This window comes from Musca vetustissima, unplaced genomic scaffold, assembly GCF_032173495.1.
Source record: "Musca vetustissima isolate MV318-11 ecotype Yass unplaced genomic scaffold, APGP_CSIRO_Mvet_v1 utg42163, whole genome shotgun sequence".
In the NCBI taxonomy this organism is placed as follows: Eukaryota; Metazoa; Arthropoda; class Insecta; order Diptera; family Muscidae; genus Musca; species Musca vetustissima.
The window spans coordinates 160,713-180,301 of NW_026881825.1; the positions used below are offsets into that span (position 1 = coordinate 160,713).

At 36.2% G+C, this 19,589-nt stretch overlaps 3 protein-coding genes across 4 annotated transcripts; 1 reads left to right on the plus strand and 2 right to left on the minus strand.

Moving 5' to 3' along the window:
• Positions 1 to 4,363: 4,363 nt before the first annotated feature.
• LOC133327844 (pleiotropic regulator 1) lies at positions 4,364 to 5,836 on the minus strand. Its single transcript, XM_061536382.1, has 2 exons — positions 5,724 to 5,836; positions 4,364 to 5,666 (listed from the first exon to the last, which is right to left on the minus strand). Exons 1-2 carry the CDS (start codon positions 5,834 to 5,836, stop codon positions 4,364 to 4,366), a joined length of 1,416 nt encoding a protein of 471 aa, XP_061392366.1.
• A 907-nt stretch (positions 5,837 to 6,743) lies between these two features.
• Positions 6,744 to 8,933, plus strand: LOC133327841 (nucleolar GTP-binding protein 2). The gene is made up of 2 exons (XM_061536378.1): positions 6,744 to 7,052; positions 7,119 to 8,933. The coding sequence occupies exons 1-2, from the start codon at positions 6,843 to 6,845 to the stop codon at positions 8,931 to 8,933; spliced, it is 2,025 nt and encodes a 674-aa protein (XP_061392362.1). The 5' UTR covers positions 6,744 to 6,842.
• Positions 8,934 to 12,274: 3,341 nt separating this feature from the next.
• On the minus strand, positions 12,275 to 17,422 carry LOC133327828 (LSM12 homolog A). 2 transcript variants are annotated; one of them, XM_061536366.1, is made up of 5 exons: positions 17,276 to 17,422; positions 13,267 to 13,400; positions 12,923 to 13,039; positions 12,710 to 12,841; positions 12,275 to 12,485 (listed from the first exon to the last, which is right to left on the minus strand). In XM_061536366.1, the coding sequence occupies exons 1-5, from the start codon at positions 17,394 to 17,396 to the stop codon at positions 12,348 to 12,350; spliced, it is 642 nt and encodes a 213-aa protein (XP_061392350.1). In that variant the 5' UTR covers positions 17,397 to 17,422; the 3' UTR covers positions 12,275 to 12,347. The 2 variants fall into 2 exon arrangements, with proteins under 2 accessions (XP_061392350.1, XP_061392349.1); XM_061536365.1 differs by having other exon boundaries at positions 13,267 to 13,406.
• Between the last annotated feature and the right edge of the window lie 2,167 nt (positions 17,423 to 19,589).

Consider the following 19,589-nt stretch of genomic DNA (forward strand, 5'->3'; position numbering starts at 1 on the left):
CTGAAAATTAAAAAAAAAATACATGATGATTTTTACGACAAGAGAAGAAAAAACAACTCCAAGAGCCTAAAAGTTGCACCAAGTGTAAACCATGTTGCACCTAGTGTTGTCCAGAATTCGTATAACACTTATTCCGTTATCAAGAACATTTCAATACCAAGGCCACCCCACCACATAATGTATTTAAGAAAGAATTTACGAACCTGTGAAACCATTTGAGGCAATTGTTTCAATAAATTACCTTGCGATATAACCAACCAATCAGCCAGCCAGCCATCCATTCATATGAATTCTGTTCTTGAATGATATCGACATGTTAATCCTTATTATGCTGAATAAAAGTTGGTCGTACATGTATTCCAACACTTTAATTCAATATCGTCATCATCATGAAATAATTTAAATCAAAAGTCTTTTGGGGCAAATCTACAATAAATCGCCGGACATATATCTCTTTTACAACAATAGGAAAAACCACCAACTCATCTACAACAAACAGCAACATCAAATATTATCAACAACAGACGAGACCCGAAAACGAACAGCAGCAGCGGCAGCGGTAACAGCCTGCAACAATAACAGCAACAACTACCAACATCCACGAAAACATCAAATGATACATAACACTTCTAATGAGGAAACTAAGCGTTTGTTATTTATGTTTATTATTACAAAAACAAAACAAAAACAAAAAAGAAAAATTATATATTATAAATATGAAAAATTTGCAAAACAAAACAAAAAACTATAAAATTTAAAACTCTGTCAACTGTAGTTAAGATATGCTTCTCCAGCAAAAAAGAAATAACAAAAATTAACCTAAAAATTATAAATAACTCAAAACACAAATGTTTTAACAAATATTTTCTTTTTTTTTTTTTGAATTTGGAGATGTTTTTTGCACAGAGAGATGGAAGAGGTAAGATTGAGTACAAACAACAAGTGAAAAAAGCGGTAAGTTCGCTCGGGACTTTGGATACCTTAGGTATACTGACACAGGCACTTGAAATAAAACTATATTGAACATAGGAAAAAAGAGAAAAAGGACCTATACCGATAATTCTGTAAACCGATTTATGTAAACCATAATGTACACTAAATAAAAATTCCAGCAGATTTTAATGGAGATTAAAAAAAAAACCAAAAAGTGGACCGATGTTGACGACGCATGGTAGGGAGGAACATCCCCAAAATACTACAATTTAGTTATATGAGGCCATGGCCATTTTATGGGGTCTAGGCATACATACGGGCCGATATAGTGCATTCTCGAACCATATCATCCTCAGGTAGAATGATTACAACCTAGTCTAAGAACCAAACCCTAAGTCTAAAAACCAAATCAGATAACTATTTTATTGTAAACAAGTGAAAAAGCTTTAAGTTCGGCCGGGCCGAACTTTGGATACCCTAAACCATAGGTATACTGACAGATACTTGAAATGAAAATATAGGGAACATACCAAAAAGTGAAAATTCTACAAACCGGTTTATGTAAACCATTGGGTACACCAAATACAAATTCCAGCAATTTTTAATGAAATCCTCAAAGCGTGGACTGATATTAATAACACATGGTAGAAATATACAATCATCAATCTACTGCAATTTAGATTACATATTGTAGAAATTAGCGAATATTTGGGATTATAATGAGGGATATGCCTAATTAATGACCGACATATGCCAATTTCGAACCCAATATTTTTGTTTTGTGCCTCAATTCTTTCCTTCAGAAGGTGTAATTATATGGAGGGAACATACCAAAAAGTGAACCTATACCGAAAATTCTACAAACAGGTTTATGTAAACCATTGGATATACCAAATACAAATTCCAGAAATTTTTAATAAAAACCTCAAAGCGTGGACTGATATTAATAACACATGGTAGAATATACAATCATCAATCTACTGCTATTTAGATTATATTTTAGATTTTGTGCCTCAATTCTTTCCTTCAGGAGGTGTAATTATATGGAGGGAAATGCCTAAATGCTGGCCGATATATTTAATTATCGTCAGGTTCGGGTTTTTTATGAAAATTTCTTTAGAAAGCGAAATGATTACATCCGATGGCTAAATCGTCTTAGAATTCCATAATTTGTAATGTCAAACTCACTACATATTTAGAGTAACAATTATCCCCCAACACACGGAACTAATCAGCTAACTATTCCTATATAAGGGGGTTATATGGGAACTACCCCTAAAAGGGAGCGAATATAAGTAATTTTTGGTAGGAAGATTTGTTACCATATGCGACAACAAAATACCAAATTACATCAAGTTCGCTCAAGAACCCTAAAATACCGAAAATGGAGGGTGTCTTATATGGGGGCTACCCGAAAAAATGGGCTTATATTTATAACTTTTAGTGAGGAGATTTGGTACCCAATAAGAACTTATTGTACCAAATTTCAGCGAAATCGGTTTAAAAACCCGCTTAAACCCTCCCAAAATATCGTAAATTAAGGGGTAACGTTATATAGGGGGCTACCCGAAAAATGGACCTATATTTAAAATTTGTAGTGGAGACATTTTGGTACCCAAAAAGAACCCAATGTACCAAATTTCAGCGAAGTTGGTTGGATAGCGCGCTCATGAAAAATTGAGGGGGTCTTATATGGGGGCTACCCGAAAAAAATGGGCCTATATTTATAATTTTTAGTGAGGAAATTTGGTACCCAATAAGAACCCATTGTACCAAATTTCAGCGAATTTGTTTTAATAACGCGCTTAACCCCCCAAAATACCGTAAATTGGGGGATACCGTTATATGGGAGCTACCAGAAAAAGTGGACCGATATTTACAATTTTTTGTGAAGACATTTGGTACCCAAAAAGAACTCAGTGTACCAAATTTCAGCAAATTCGTCTGAATAGCGCGCTCAAGAATCCCAAAATAGCGAAAATTGGTAGGTAAACTTATATGGGAGCTATGCCTAAAGGTGGACCCATATTTATAATTTTTTGTGCAGACATTTGGTACCCAAAAAGAATCCAATGTACCAAATTTCAGCGATTTCGGCAGAAAAGCGCGTTCAAGGACCACAAGATACCGAAAATTGAGGGGTACCCTTATATGGGAGATATGCGTAAACGTGGACCGATATAACCCATCGTAGGACTTGCCTAAGATGGAAACTATCGGCAGTATCCGATAAGCTAATGCTGCTTTTGAGGCAAATAGCCACAGAGTGTAGATGAATCAAACATTTTTGGAAATCCAAAGGGACTTTGGAAACCCCTGATGACGAATATGTCTCCCAAAAGTTGTAAGTCAATACCAAGCGATCGCTGCTACTTTTGTATGAGATGTTCCAAAATATGATGATGAGAGAAACCTAGTAACCTGCTTTAAAGAACCCTTCGGTGCTGTAGATGGACCTTTTGTGTAATAGCGCCTAAGAAAGATTATAAGACTCACAGCGGGAAGACGAAAGTCCTAACAAATGACAAGTCTTCACAGGAACCTTCGATGCAAACATCAAAGCGCAATAAGACGAGAAATGTTAAATGTTTGTTAAACTGATTCACAAATGTCTCATTAACATTTTTTAGTGAAAATCTCTTCAACTCTTTTAAATATAACCGATTTTTCGAATTTTAACAAATTATAGTACGAACCGATATTCCATTGGTCGGAAATCATGTCCGCCCTAAAAAGACTATTCTTTTAACTACTTTGCTTCAAATACATATATGCAAAGTTACAAGTCTTCAATATATTTGCCAGCCGGTTGAAAATCGTCGAAATTTGATATCTTAATGCAAAAGTATCCAATTTGGATGACAATGATTCCTAAATTATAAAGGTTGGACTAAAATTCCTAAATTATAAAGGTTGTACCTCGGCTTCAGCATTGTATAATTATTGGCAGTATACCTATGTCGGTACCAAGGTAAAAAATTGTGGCTGTGAATAATAATGGGATCTATTTCTGATATGTACACCTACTTCGTTTTTCATATATATGACACGTCAACTGCCCAGGGAGCTAAGACATCTGATGGCAATTTATCACCGGCCCAAAGGAATTGCTGGGTTTCACTTGCTATTCGCTATCAGATTTTCCACAGTAGACTTTATGAATCCCTTAGCAGTATCATTACCGGTTTCAAAGGAATTATCGGACAAACTTCCTCAAGAATTTCAGAATTTCAAACTGATAGGGTTTGTCAATTTTCATGGTCAATTTTCTACATTAGCATCATTCGTTGCCAAACTTTATGCTTCGTTGATTTTTTCTACAATTGATTTGAAATATCTTCTTTCTTCGTTCTACTAAGTTTTTTCTTTATTATTACAAACTAAAAATCTATTTAAAAAAAATACAAATAATTTTGCCACAAAACTTAAATTAGAATTTACGTCTTTTCAAAATTTCCGGTCTCCAGTTGACCGGATGCGATTCCTCCGTCGCCTCATCATCTTCTTTGTAAATTTTAATTGTTTTATCAGCTTCGGCGGTGATCAAACGAGAACCCGACTGATCGAACGACATTGCAAAAATACCCGCTTCACTGTCCATTGAACCGGGTTGAACGGGGGCTTGGAAACGTTGGAAATTATAACCGGTACGCCAATCCCAGAAGAACATTGTGCCGTTGTCACCACCCGACACCAATACACCATCGGGATTTACAGCCATGCAATTAACAATGGCATTGTGACCCGAAATATTTTGTACAAAATTGCCCTCTGGACATCGCCATTGTTTTATGTTATCCGGAGATGCAGAAGCAAACATATACAGGGTGGGATGTAATACAACGCTACGCACCGATTTTTTGTGATTGGTTAGCGTACAGACACTCTTGCCTGCAGCCAAATCCCATAAACGTATTGTGGAATCGTGAGAGCCGGTTATAATTTGTGGATTACTGGCCTGAGCTACCACACTGGCCACAGTGTTTGTATGTCCCGTAAGCGTATGAATATTGGCCTTTGTACGCATATCCCATATGCGGGCTGTTGAATCACGACCGGATGTTGCCAATACATCAATAGTTGGATGGAGAGCCAAAGAGTAGACGGCCGATAAATGACCATGATAGTGTCGTATAACTTTATTATATTCCAAATCCCAACATTTCACCTGGCGATCTTCGCCACAACTGAAGAGGTACGGATGTTTGGCACTTACCGCCAAACCACGCACAGTACTCACATGACCGGTAAGTGAAAGTTTCAGCTTACCACTTGCCAGATCCCAAATCTTTATGACACGGTCACCGGCACCGGTGGCAAACCACTCGTTACCCGGCTCCACAGCAATACAACGAACCCAACCCAAATGACCAGATATGACTCGAGACAATTTCCAAGGTGCATGCCATGAAGGTTTCGGTATTGTGGGTGCCTTTTTGGGTATTAGTTGGACATTGTTAGCTCCTGCAGAAGAACGCATGCCAGGCGCCGATACTAAGGAGTTGCTAATGGGTGTGTCGGATGGTTTATTAGAGGAAGCCATTATAGCCAACTGGCCGTCTGTGTTGTTTGCAGATCCATCTGTTATTGCTAACGGAGTTTCTGGCGCTTGTATTGCTCCGGCACTTGATCCCATACCATTGGCAAGTTTCTTTTCCTGTTCAGCTTTGGCGACACGATCAAAGACTAGTTTATAGCTATCACGGGCTTTAATGGATTTTCTTTTCTCTTCCCTGCAAATGTAAAACTATTATAATTCTATTATGGAGAAATTTTCTGCTTTAACTCACAGTTTTTCATCGATTTCAGGCAGGTTTCCTTGGTTTGATACAAACATATCGTGTGTCCGTTTTAAGGAACGAAATATCAGCGTATGGACACTGTGTCTTTGTACTTCCTCCATTGTGGGGATTTATTAAATGCACAGGACTAGAAAATTTATAAATTAAACGTTTTCGACACCTGAGATGCGGTGTTTGTCCTACTACATGTGATAGCGTCGTTAGTTCAATGTTATTCACTGAAGGAATTTTGTGAACTAGTTTCATGTTACGAATGAAGAAAAAAGGGAAAACAAGAGTTGTTGATATTGTGACGAATGAAAAGAGAAAGTGAAATTACGAAAACAACAACTGTTGATTGTTTTTTAATCGATAAATGTGTAAAATTGTATGACGTTTACACGTACGCGATTTGTATACACGCTGTAGATATTAAATGAGAAATTTGACATGACCGTTTATGTCCGTCATTCGCGAAAATCAAGGTCTATTAATAAGGTCACCCAGCAAGTGAAAGTCAGCTGTTGTTTTCTGAAGTCAAATATAAAAATTTGGATTTGGTTTACCTTTTCATAATGGAAGTCTATTCACAATAATGGATTTAGGCTGAGAAGCTGGAAGGCAGCTGATATTAAGCCGGTCTCCCTGGATGATCTTATTAACAGGCATTGACGAAAATGTTCAGTGTTCTTGGATAGTGAGTAGTCCATAAAAATGTCTGTCAAAAATCTTATCATATCTATAGATGAGTACACATTATCACTTTGGAATGAAAGTTTCAGATTTTGCTTGTTTGATACTGTGCCATACATATTTGTCATTCATCAGACATCCATGAACACATTCGTGGGTATTCGACAGTCAGTGATATATATAAAATAATCTGTCAGTCCAAACTGATTGTGTGTACTAACTTTGCGTACCCCTATTATAAACAATAATGCTTAATCGATAAACGTTTACCGATAAATCAACAAATTATCGAAATATTGACATCACTGGACCATGCTATTTTTGTTCTTTTCGATTTTGACATCTGAGACGACGGCATGTTTACATAGTTTGTCTGCCACGAGTGTTATTTTCATAAAATTCTTAATTATTTTCCCATAAAAACACCGGGCCAATATGCCGAAAGTTCGAAGTACCACGGGGGCACCCCGCAAACAGGGGTTCAATAAGTCCAACCATTCCATGAACCCCGAAAGACCCAAATCTGGCCTTAAGGGAGTAGCGAATCCGAGAACAAAGGGTACTATCAAACGTTTGCAGATGTACAGAAATTTCAAGGCCAAGAGAGATCGTAATGGTAAAATTTTAACTCCTGCCCCTTTCCAGGTAAGCTGCAATTTATAATTATTAAATATTGAACAATTAAGTAAACTATTGCGTTCTATCTTACAGGGCCGTCTGCCATCTGGTACTATGGCAAGAGTTGAACCAACACCCAAGTGGTTCAGTAACTCTCGTGTCATATCACAGTCTGCACTACAGAAATTCCAAGATGAAATAGGAAAAGCTGTCAAGGATCCATATCAGGTTATTATGAAGCCCAGCCAGTTGCCCATAACATTGCTGAATGAAACGGCAAAACATCAAAGGGTACATCTCTTGGAAACCGAAAGCTTTGAAAGCGTTTTCGGACCAAAGAAGCAACGTAAACGTGTTAATATTAAAGTTCGCGATCTTGAGGATTTGAGTCGTAAGGTGGAGGAACAAGCTGAGGAGTATGATGCCACCAAGGATGTTGATTTGGTGCGCGAAGATACCGGTGTAAAAGATGCTCAACGCGATTGGGTATTTGCTGCTGGCCAGAGTAAACGTATTTGGAATGAATTGCACAAGGTGGTGGATGCCTCAGATGTTCTCCTGCAGGTTCTAGATGCCAGAGACCCCATGGGTACACGCTCCAAATATATTGAAGAATTCTTGCGTAAGGAAAAACCCCACAAACATTTGTTCTTCATCTTGAACAAAGTCGATTTGGTACCGGTGTGGGTAACACAACGTTGGGTGGCCATCTTGAGTGCCGAGTATCCCACCATTGCCTTCCATGCTTCATTGCAACATCCCTTCGGTAAGGGTGCTCTCATCAATCTGTTCCGTCAATTGGGAAAACTGCACATAGACAAGAAACAAATCAGTGTCGGTTTCATTGGTTATCCCAATGTGGGTAAATCGTCCGTCATCAATGCTCTGAGATCCAAGAAGGTTTGTAAGGTTGCTCCTATTGCTGGTGAAACTAAAGTTTGGCAATACATTACACTGATGAAACGTATTTTCCTGATTGATTGTCCCGGTGTGGTTTATCCCTCGGCTGAAACGGATACGGAGAAAGTGCTAAAAGGCGTTGTACGTGTGGAATTGGTAACGAATCCCGAGGATTATGTAGAGACGGTATTGAAACGTATTCGCCCGGAATATATAAAGAAAACGTATAAAATTGAAAGATGGTCATCCCATATGGATTTCTTAGAACAATTGGCCAAAAAGACAGGAAAACTGCTAAAGGGTGGTGAACCTGACATTACAGTTACCGCCCGTATGATACTCAACGATTTCCAAAGAGGCAAACTACCATTCTATATTGCACCAGAAGGCTTTGAAGTGCCAAAATCCCATGGCACTGAGACAGAGGAGAAACCAAAAGATGAAGAATCCGAAGACAAGGGCGATGAGAAATCTGAAACTGCCACGGTTGTTAGTGAATCTGTTAAAAAGGCCAAGGAATTCAAACAGCTGCAAGATTTCCGTAAGATTAAGGTGGCTGTCGATTTCGTCGAAGACGATATCAAGGAATTGGATAAAATCGATTTGGAACTTTTGGAACAACAGAAGGCCGAAAGGGCTGCCCGCAAGAAGGCGCGTCTTCTCAAACAAGGAGAAGATGATGAAGACTCCAGTGACGGGGCTAGTGATTTCTATTCCGAAGATGAATACGATGAAGATCTTAAGAAGGTCGTGCACAAAAAGGCGGCGCCGAAGAGAACTAAAAATGTTGCCATTACATCGTCGGGCAAATTTAGAGTACGCGAAGAAATTGAAGATTCTGGCAGTGATTCAGATGGTCCATCGGGAGCACCGCCGGCTAAAAAGAAATTAACAGCCAAACAGAAGCGTACCTTGGAAAGGCAAGAAAAACGCAAGAAAGTGGGTAGTAATTTCTATGAAGTTACAAATGTTAAGAATCGTAATCGCAATAAGAAGGCGAAAAATTAACATACTAACTGAATAGATTTGTTTCTTTAGATTCTATTGATTAAATATACCTACTACTGTTTCTTTTCTTAAACTTGTATTAGCTAATAAGGCCAGAGTAACAAAATAAATACATAAAAATTTATATTGTTAAATAAATTTGTGTTTTGTTATTTTCGTTTGGGATATATAAAGGTTATTTATCATACTCTTGATCCAAGGGTGTCAGATAAGGCTGGGTTTTTGGAAATTCGTACTAAAACGGTACGAAAAGTACTAAATATGTACTTTCATTTGTATTTGGCGTACCGGTAGAGCTAGAACTCTGTAATTTGGATTGAGGGTCACAGATGGAGTGTAGAATAGATGTAGCAAAGGGTTTTTTTTGGGAAATTCGAATTATAAGTATCCGAAAAATACTAAAATATACTAAATGGTGAAAATTGAAATTAACATTACCATAGGAGTGTAGGTTTGGGATATGTACCTATGTGTACGAAAAGTACTAAATCGTACTAAAATTGGAACAACAATGTAATTTGGAGTCAGGATCACTGTTTGAGTGTAGGATTATGGTATGTAGGGAATTTTGAAAATTCCTACTAATGTGTACTATATGGTACCAAATTCGGATTTAGGTGAACAGATAGAGCTGGAGTTAGGATCATTGTTGGGGTAGAATTGAGCTATTTAGGAAGTTTTGGAAATTCCTACTAATGTGAACTAAATTTTGTACAATTTAAATTTTGGGTGAACCTATGTGTGAAATTTTGGAAATTTGTACTAAATGGTACCAAATGCGGGTTTGGGCGAACCGATTGAGTAGGAATTTTGAAATTTGACGTTCGAATCACTTTTAGGGTGTAGGATTGGGCTTTGTGGCAATTCGTACTAATGTGTACTAAATTTGGTACAATTAAAATTTTAGGCGAATCAATAGAGCTGTGGGTCGATTCACTATCAAAATTTAACTATTCTCAAATCGATAAAATATTATAACGACAAAATAAACAATATTTTAATTCTATAACAGTTTTTAACAACAATTTTTAAAAATGTTGTTAATAAACAACACCAAAAATATTCGAAGTTAACTTATCGACAAATATTCTTCAATGTTGAACATGCCTTGTTTTGTTCAAAATTTGTATGTATTTTGTTTTCAAAATGTTCAAAATTAAAAGCTTTTTGAAAGTTTATCGACAATTTGTCTACTTTTTTACAGAATAACATATTCGTTACTGCAAACGATTTTATGTGTAGACAAAATTGTCGATTGTCGGATCGTTATAAGTTACTGAATCGACCTACTGGAAACCTGTGGGTCGATTCACTATCAAATTTAAACAATTCTCAAACCGATAAAATATTATAACGACAAAATAAACAATATTTCAATTCTATAACAGTTTTTAACAACAATTTTTAAAAATGTTGTTAATAAACAACACAAAAATATTCGAAGTTAACTTATCGACAAATATTTTTCAATATTGAACATGCCTTGTTTTGTTCTGAATTTGTATGTATTTTGTTTTCAAAATGTTTAAAATTAAAAGCTTTTTGAAAGTTTATCGACAATTTGTCTACATTTTTACAGAATAACATTTTCGTTACTGCAAACGATTTTACGTGTTGACAAAATTGTCGATTGTCGGATCGTTATAAGTTACTGAATCGACCTACTGAAATTTGAAGTTAAGGTTACTGTTGGGATGTAAGATTGGGCTATGTAAAATATTTTGGAAATTTGTACTAATGTACCAAAAGTGGATTTGGGTGAACCGATAGGGCTGGAACACTGAAATTTGGAAATAAGGTTACAGTTTGAGTGTACGATTAGGGTGTGGATGCAGTTTTACAAATACAATGTATGGGTAATAAATTGTATTGAATTTTGGGTGAACTGATAGAGCATTGTTGGGATGTAGTATTAAGCTATGTAAAAACTTTTTGAAATTCGTACTAATTTGTACGAAATGGTAATAAATTTGGATTTAGGTGAACCGATAGAGCATTAATCTTTAAATTTGATGTTAGTATTACTGTCGGGGTGAAGGATTGGGCTTTGTAGAAAGTTTTGAAAATTCTTATTAATGTGTACTAAATTTGGTACAAATACAATTTTGGGTGAACCAATACAGCTGCAATCTTGAAATTTGGAGTTAGGATTTATGTGGGGATGTAAGATTGAGCTATGTAGAAAGTTTTGAAAATTCGTACCATTTTGTATACATTAGTACAAAATGATACCGAATGTATGTTTGCGTGAACCGATAGAGCTTGGTACCATTTTGTACAGTTTTGGAAATGTCCACTAATGTGTATTAAATGACACTTAATTTGATACAATTTCGATTAAAATCTAACCGATAGAGCTGGAATCCTGAAATTGAGTAATAAGATTTCCATTGGATTGTATGATGTGGGTATTTTGAAACAAATTGGATTTAGGCGAACCGATAGAATCCTGAAATATGGAAGTGAGATTGGGGTATGTGGAAAGTACTTATTTTGGATTTGGGTGAAGCTGTATTTTTGAAATTTTGAAATTTCACAAAAGTACAAAGAGTAAAAATGACAAATTTTGTATAGAGCTAGATTTCTTTTGCGGTCAGAATTGGTGTGCAGGTTTGAGATATGGAGGTAGTTTTGGAAAATCGTACTATAAGAGAAATTAATTTTTCAATTTCAATTTATTTCATAATGTCTCTAATAGTGTTAATAATTGTTGGTATTTGATTTTAAATACTTCCTTCCCACATTCGCTAACAAAGCGGGTATATGCTAGTCTTAAATATTTCTATTGTGATTTCAACAGACGGACATACTTAATCGACATATAATTTCATTTTATTTAAGAATATATGTATATATCTTTGTGGGGTTTCCATAGCAGGACATACACTAAAGCCTGTTATGCGCTCCAGAAATAAAAAAGTCAAAACAAACATATTGAGATTGGATTAATGTTAAGCGAACCTATCCAGACCTCCAATAAGGAAACTACAACGGAACCAATATCTCCACTGAAAACTTTGAAGAGGCCTGTATTGGACGACAATATGTGTAGTTTCTATGTGACTACGAATGATAATAAATATGGAAAAAAGGAATACGTAAACGTAAATACATTAATACATCGAGGTCGAAATACTGGACATTCCGTAATTGGTTGTTGTAGCTGAGGTGATAGACGTTGGCCGAGTAAGACTCGGGTTGTTTCGGATCGTAGACTTCTCTGTCGTGTAAACGCCGTAATTGGTGATATCACTTGGTAATGTCACTTAAAATCAAATCATTCTGTAAAGCCTTGACTTGGGAACACAGAAGTGTTGCCGCAATCTATACAATTAAATAAATTATATTTTTGTTTCATTTGTTTTTTGTTTATTGTTGTTCTTGGTGTTTTTTTGTTTTCAAAACATATAATTATTATGAATTAGCAGGCACTGGTGAGCCCGATGCCGCATTACTTGATGACAATGATGACGATGTAGGCGAAGACGCTGACGAAGTACCCATTACTGATGCATTCTCCTGTGCAGCTCTGTTAATAACAAAATTTTCAATCTGTAACAAAGCGAGAAAATGAATTGTAGATTTTAATAGGAGAGAATATTTGTAGATGCAATAGAAGTATGAATCACACACACACATTTTTTTAATTGCAAATGAAATAAAATGTATATTTTTTTTGGAGAACACAATTAAACAAATTCGTTTCCTGTCCATAACTAATAATATCCATAAATACATCATGCAAATTATTATTTATACACCCTCCTCCTACTTACCATTTTCTTAATATAGTTGCATAAGTTCTTATTGCTTGATGTGGAAATCACATTCTCTGCCCTATATGGCGGCGTAATGGTAACTTCTTTGAATATTTGTATATTTAAACCCTGCCAAGATACTTCGTTATACTGAAAATAAATAAATAATTCGTGTTAATAAATTAGGGCTGTTTAGAATGTAAATGAAACAAAACAAAGAAGGTAGCATACCTTAAATTGCTTAGCAATCACTCTGTATAATTCTTGTGCCTCCGGGCTAACATCAGCATTTTTCGACTTGAGATACGTTTGACGATGTTGTACTGTTTTGCGTAGCCTTATTTTCAACTGAAATCGACGAAATGAAGAACGAAAAAAAAGAAAACCGGAATTTGAACAATGGCAATAAAAATGTCAAATATTTGAGATAAAAATGTAAATATGAAATAAAAGGTGAGATGAATGTTTTAAAATTCCATATTAAAAATATTTACAAAATTTAACGTATTTTCAATAATATTTTTATAACCTTTGCTTATGTGCTGGAAGTTTTTAAATTTGTATTTCGTACTTACTTGTTCCAAATTTAATTTTTGTGGATCTTCAACAAAATTGCCGTTGCATTCCTTGATCACTTGAACATTACTGCATAATGAAAGATTCAACACATGAACATCATTTAAATGTTCTGCATTTTTAGATCGGCATTCTGATTCGTTGATATTAATAGTTTTTTTTTATTAAGGAAACCATACGTTTTTGGAATATTTAAATACACAAAGATCGAATAAATAATTTAAATAAGTAATTAAAGCATTATATATGAACCTGTGATACCCTATACCACTTCCAATAAATCCCAGGGCTGATCCGTGTAAATATTACCGATCCCCTTTTATACTCTGCTATCTTATCCCGATGAAGTATCTGTCATATTTTACCAAAAAATAAAAAAAAAATCTAAGAAATGTGGAGATTTGATGGTGGTTGAAATGTCTGTCTAGTACCAATATCTCTAGGTGCAACAAAATAGTTGTGTAGGGTAAAAAAATGAACTTTGGTACTCAAAGGCTTTAAATGTTTAATTAATTTCATGGAACAATCTGAAAAAACCTGAAAGAGCCGATGGTTGTTGTTGTAGCAGATTGTACTGCTGTGTATTTCTTGATCTTATTCTGCTTCTGCTTCTAACTCCATGTTCAAAAAGGCCGATACCTGTATCGGTAGTGTCCAAAGTGGAAATGGTGTTAGATGAGTGGGTTTGACTGGACAATTGAAAATGTGTAGGGTATAATGTGGAGCATTACCACAGCAGAGGTAGCTGCTGCTCTTCTGCTGCTATCGTAGGCGGGTGATCACCGAGGATATTCACACGATATTCTCAAATTGCTTCCTCAACTGCATTCGTGTGAATACGACTCAATCCTGGTTGATAGACCTTTTGATATAGAAGCTCCCTTTTGTACCTTTAGATCTCTCTTTCCAGAGGTATAAATCCGTGTGAATACGACTCAATCCTACTTGATAGGCCTGTTGATCTAAAGGCTCCCTTTTGTACCTTTAGACCTCTCTCTCCCGATCATAAAATCCTTCCTGACATGGTGGCGAGTGTCTATCCAATGATCGTACAATAGATAGGCTCTCAATTCAATTAGTAAGAGGTTAAACTTCTACATATCTGATCTTGTGAATTTCTTTCATCTAAGGAATATGAACATATCCGCCACCATATCAACAGCCACACTCTTCACCATATGTATGGCTAAAAGTAAGCTCCGGCTGAATATATTGGTCGATGGCGAACTGATTCCGACCACAAACTACCCCATGATATTGCTTTATGCGACCAGCTGAGAAGCAGGATCAAGGTCCTCAAGTCGCTAGCAGCCAACACTTGAATCACTGACAAAGAAACCTTGCTGGTCACTTATAAAGCAATAGACCGCTGAGTGGTACGCTATGCGGCACCGGGGTGGTTTGTAAATGTAAGAATACAGAAGGGTTTGCACTGGAAGAATACATGGTGTCTCCTCATGACTCTAGTGGGAGCATCTTTATGAGGAGACAGAGATCTTATCCGTCGATCGGCACAACCATATGTTGTCGATGTATTACCTGCCTGTCATAGCTCGAAGGATATAAGTGTGAAGCTCTAGATCAACGAGCCTAAAGGTCTAAAGGCATTCACACAGACGCAGTCGTTCAGTTAATAAGGCAATATTGTGTGAATACCATACTCGGTGACCACGCCCATACATTGCAGCAGATGAGAAGCTGCTAATCCCACAAAAACTAGTAGTCATAGTTAAACTAAGATAAGGATGGTGCAACCGCCTAAATTCCTATTATGCTAAAATTGACGGATCGATACATGTCCTGCATGTGGACTAGGACCACACGACAGGTTAGACCTCCTCAATTGCCAAGCTAAGCCGACTAGCCGACTATCATCTAATTCCGTTTGGACACAACCCAGACAAGAAGCAGGCAATTCATGTTAACAATTTTTAGAACTATTTTGTTAATCTAGGGGCTATTGCAGAGACGATAGGTGGGGATGATATATTTTATATATGCTAGATGTGGTGATAAAAATACAGCCCCCTTTTGTAGTAACGCGGGAAAGACGTTATCCGGTCCTAACGCTTTCAAGGGTGAGAAGCTTTTTAAGGCGTCTAACACCATTGACTTGTCAATTATAGGTTCCTCTGATCTTTTTTCTCTAACTGCCATAACATCGTCCATTGTTGATGTGTTCGATGGGAAGTGAGCATTCATTGGGAACCTTAGTGTTTCCTCGATTGTTTCTATCCTGTTACCCTCGCCGTCTACCATAGTTTCGGGTTGAATGTGGGTCTTAGATAGAAACTTCTTGATTTTTGAGACGTCGTTCACGCTGTCTACTTGTTCGCGAAACAACTTCCAGGAGTTGTGTTTGGCGTTTCTTGTCAATTTATTGTATTCTCTCCCCTTATCATGGAAGTTGTCCCAGAATACTGTAGATTTTTTTCGGCGAGCTCTAACCTCTCCTTAACCAATCTACCAAACTTTATCCAGTTAGTTTTGGACTCCATAAGTAGCAATATTTCGATCTGTCTTAATTTAGAGGCTCTCTCTTACATACCTTCGGTCATATGACTGCTGGTATTCTTTCCACCATATGATGGAGTATAACACTAGGAGACTATTTTCATGAAATGACAGAGATTCTAGATGAATATCTCCGTCATTTTATGAAAATAGTCTCCTAGTGTTATGAGGAGGCAACCTGTTTCAATTATAATTGCAACTTTTTGAAATGTCTGAACACTTTTACATGAAGTAGCACTAGCACCACGATGGGGCTTAGGGTTGTGCTGACAACTTTAACATGCCACCGAATGTTGGTCGAAATTAACGACGTTCTGAGAAGTTTGAATACGTCTTCATTGTGTAGTACTTTACTACACATCAGGCTGATTTCAACGATTTTCTGGGCAATGATATCCACATGAGAAACTATATACCCAACTATTTCGACTTCGAAGATTTAAAGTAATTATCCCGATGGATAACAGATCGATGGACAGATCGTCCGATCTGTAAATTAATGAGTATATTAGGACCACCTATTGGCTATATCACTGGTAATATGCCACGAGAAGGCAGGCATATCATGAGAAATATAAACATGCCTATCCTCACGACATAGATCTACCTCATTGCTTCTAAAAACATATTGTGTGGAATGATTACATATCACTGCAACATTACGGATATTATCATTTATGTGGGGATAATGAAGAGTTAGAAATGATGGAACATCAAATATTTGACAGATATGTGATTGATACTATTAGCTTCCCGACAATACATCAAACTATTTGAAAAATTTCAATAAAAATTTGCTGTAAGCTCCTACCAACAACAAGTAGTATTGCAATTATGTTTCAGGGTAGGAACCACATAAAGGCACTGCCGCCAGTGCCTCTATGTTGGGACTAAAGCTTTCTGTCTCTATGAAAAACATTAGTATTTTGAATGCTCCCCCCATGTAGATGTGCTCGAGCCCCACTTGTAGATTGGTGGGTCATTAGGAATCGTATAACCGATTATCCACTTGTAGATTGGTGGGACATTAGGAATCGTATAACCGATTATCAAATGAATAATCTGATTATAGGTATGTAACTGATTGGGCTATCTATTTTCAAGAATTTCTTATCTATAACAAATGAACAGATTGTTTTGAAAATATATTATTTACCCCTGCGAATTTATGTTGCTTGCATATTTGCATATTGTTTTTTGTTTTTGGAAACACCATCACCAAAATAACAACTTTCACCAAAATCAATATTAAAGTAGCTTCCAACAACAGCTGTTTCGCCAATGAAAAAAAAAATATTTGTAATTTGTTCGTTCGTATTGAATGCATGTTTTGATTAAATTAACAACCTACCACCCCACCAGCACCACCACACCGCAACAACAACAGCACATTCGTTGTCGTCGTTTTCATTGTGGGGTGAAGAATATTTATGATTTGTTTTCGCTCGCCTATTATCTTATTGTGTGTGTTTTTCTTTGTTTTGAAAAGGATACTTAAGATTAGCATTTTTGTGTTATGGTCAAATGCTAGAACTTCTCCTTCGAATTCCTCATTGAAGCAGGTCGTGCACATCACCGTCGACCCAATACTGAAGCAATCGTTAACCGCGGCCATTTTTAATTATTTTTGTCGTTGCCTGGCTGAGACTGGCCTGCCTGCCTATCTATCGACGACGAGTTGATGCAGTTGGAGGGGGAGTGTGAGTAAGTTGTGCAGCGACAGCAGCAGCAGCTGAACAATAACACCAATCGCTCGCTCGCACGCAATTGCAAGTCAATGCAAGATTGCTGATGATGGGAGGTGATGACGATGATTATTTTCCTTGCACAAACAATTGAAAGTTGCTTTACCTCAACCGTGTGTGTCAATAGCTTCCCGTATGTTTTCAACTTCTGGGAGGACAACCTCTTCGAGTTCTTCGTATTTAGGGCTCTGCAGTAGCTATAGATCGCGCGCGTACACAACAAAAAAACTTTTTCACTTTTCTTCTGGCGTTTGTTTTGTTCTAATTCGATTCGATTTGCCCATACAACTTCTGCCAGCGTTTCTTGGTAACTTTTTTTTCTTGATTTTCGCGATTTCTTCTTTAATTCTCACGAGTTTGTATGTGTGCTCTTGTGTTTTCACTAATTTCTATGTTTCCCAGAAACGAGTTTTCACTTGAATTGTATTTGGAATAAATGCAATAATGTTTCGCAATAGTTTCTCGTAATGAATTATTTAATGAAAACGTGTCGCGTTTAACCATACAATTTTTTGCCAGCGCTTTCTTTAAAAAAATTTTCTCGCGATTTCTTCTTTAATTTTTTTTTTGTCGCACCGATCAAAGAACCGAGCCATACTAATACAGTTGCAGGCGGCGTCAATAAAACATCGAAATGTCGCATTTGGGTTATCATTTTCAGTGATTAGCGGACGTGCTATCAATATTCAGTTTTCGTAGTACCGAATAACCACAAGAATTTCTATTTCAGTTAATAAGGCTTTTTAAAAGAATTTCAGCGAAAATTTTCAATAATATTTGAGAAGTTAAAAATTTAAATGTCTTTTTGTAAACATTAGGTTTGTCTCTCTCAACTTTCACTCATTTTCTGAACTTTTAAGTTATCAAATAACATTCAGTAACAATTTGTACAAATTGTTACAAATTCTTGTAATATCAAACAAACCTATTGTTATGGAAAATAGCCTTGATTTATATTAGGTGAGTTTACTTGCGGCAAGTCTTTGTTTGTAGGAGAGAGGGGCAAGGGGAATAGAAATGAAAAAAAAATTGCTCGTACCGACAATTTTCTGGCAATTCGTTTTGTTTATTTCGTATTTGTTGACATTTTATATAGATTTAAATGTGAAAAAAAAAACAAATAGAAAAATATTTTGGAAACCGAATTGCCTTGTATAAACGCATGAAGCAAGTTCAAAAGAGAACGACAAGAATTGCCGCAAGTAAACTCGTCTAATCTAAATCAAGACATAAATGAAACAACAATTCTTTCAGAAGAAAGCTGTAAAATGGTTTTCATTTCATTTCAATTTTATTTTCATTTATTTGTTTTATTATCTTAATTTTTTTGATATTTGAGAAAAATAATAATACAAGGTAGAGCAACTTGAGGAAAATAACAAAAAAGCAACTATGTAGTCAGTGACTTCTTCTGTCAAATATAAAATAAATATACGCAACAGGCTGTAGTGATTTGTGCCACTTTTTTCAAAACATATGGTCTGTTCCAGAACTTGAAAGAATGTAAAATTTTTTACTATGATAACAATTTTTCCTTTACGATATCGGAAAAAATAGTAAAAATTAGTAGATTCTCGCAGTACGCGAACAGACTAATAATAAAAAAAAATATGAAAGGCTATGATTCTCTTCCCATAACAAAGTAAATATTTTGAACTCGGTGAAAAATCGCGGTAGAAAATATTTCTATTTCATTTGAATTTTTTTGACGTTATGAGGATTTATTTCACATTTATGCAAATTGACAATTGAAACCCACTGGGTTAACGAAATCCGGTTAAATGTAAACGTACTACTACTTACATATTTGTGTTTTGTTATTGTATTACTCATGATTCAATAATGAGGTGATGTACCAAAACAAAAACCTTTGTTTTTGTCTCCACCATAGCACAATGAATAGGTAGTCCATTTAGAGCAGCTGACGTCTTGATTAAATGCCAAGTGCGTAATTTCTATTTGAATTTGATGTGCAACGTTGCCAGCCATGTGAAATATTATAAGGAAAAGTTTGGCAGGTGGTCGAGACAAAAACAAAGGTTTTTGTTTTGATACATCACCTT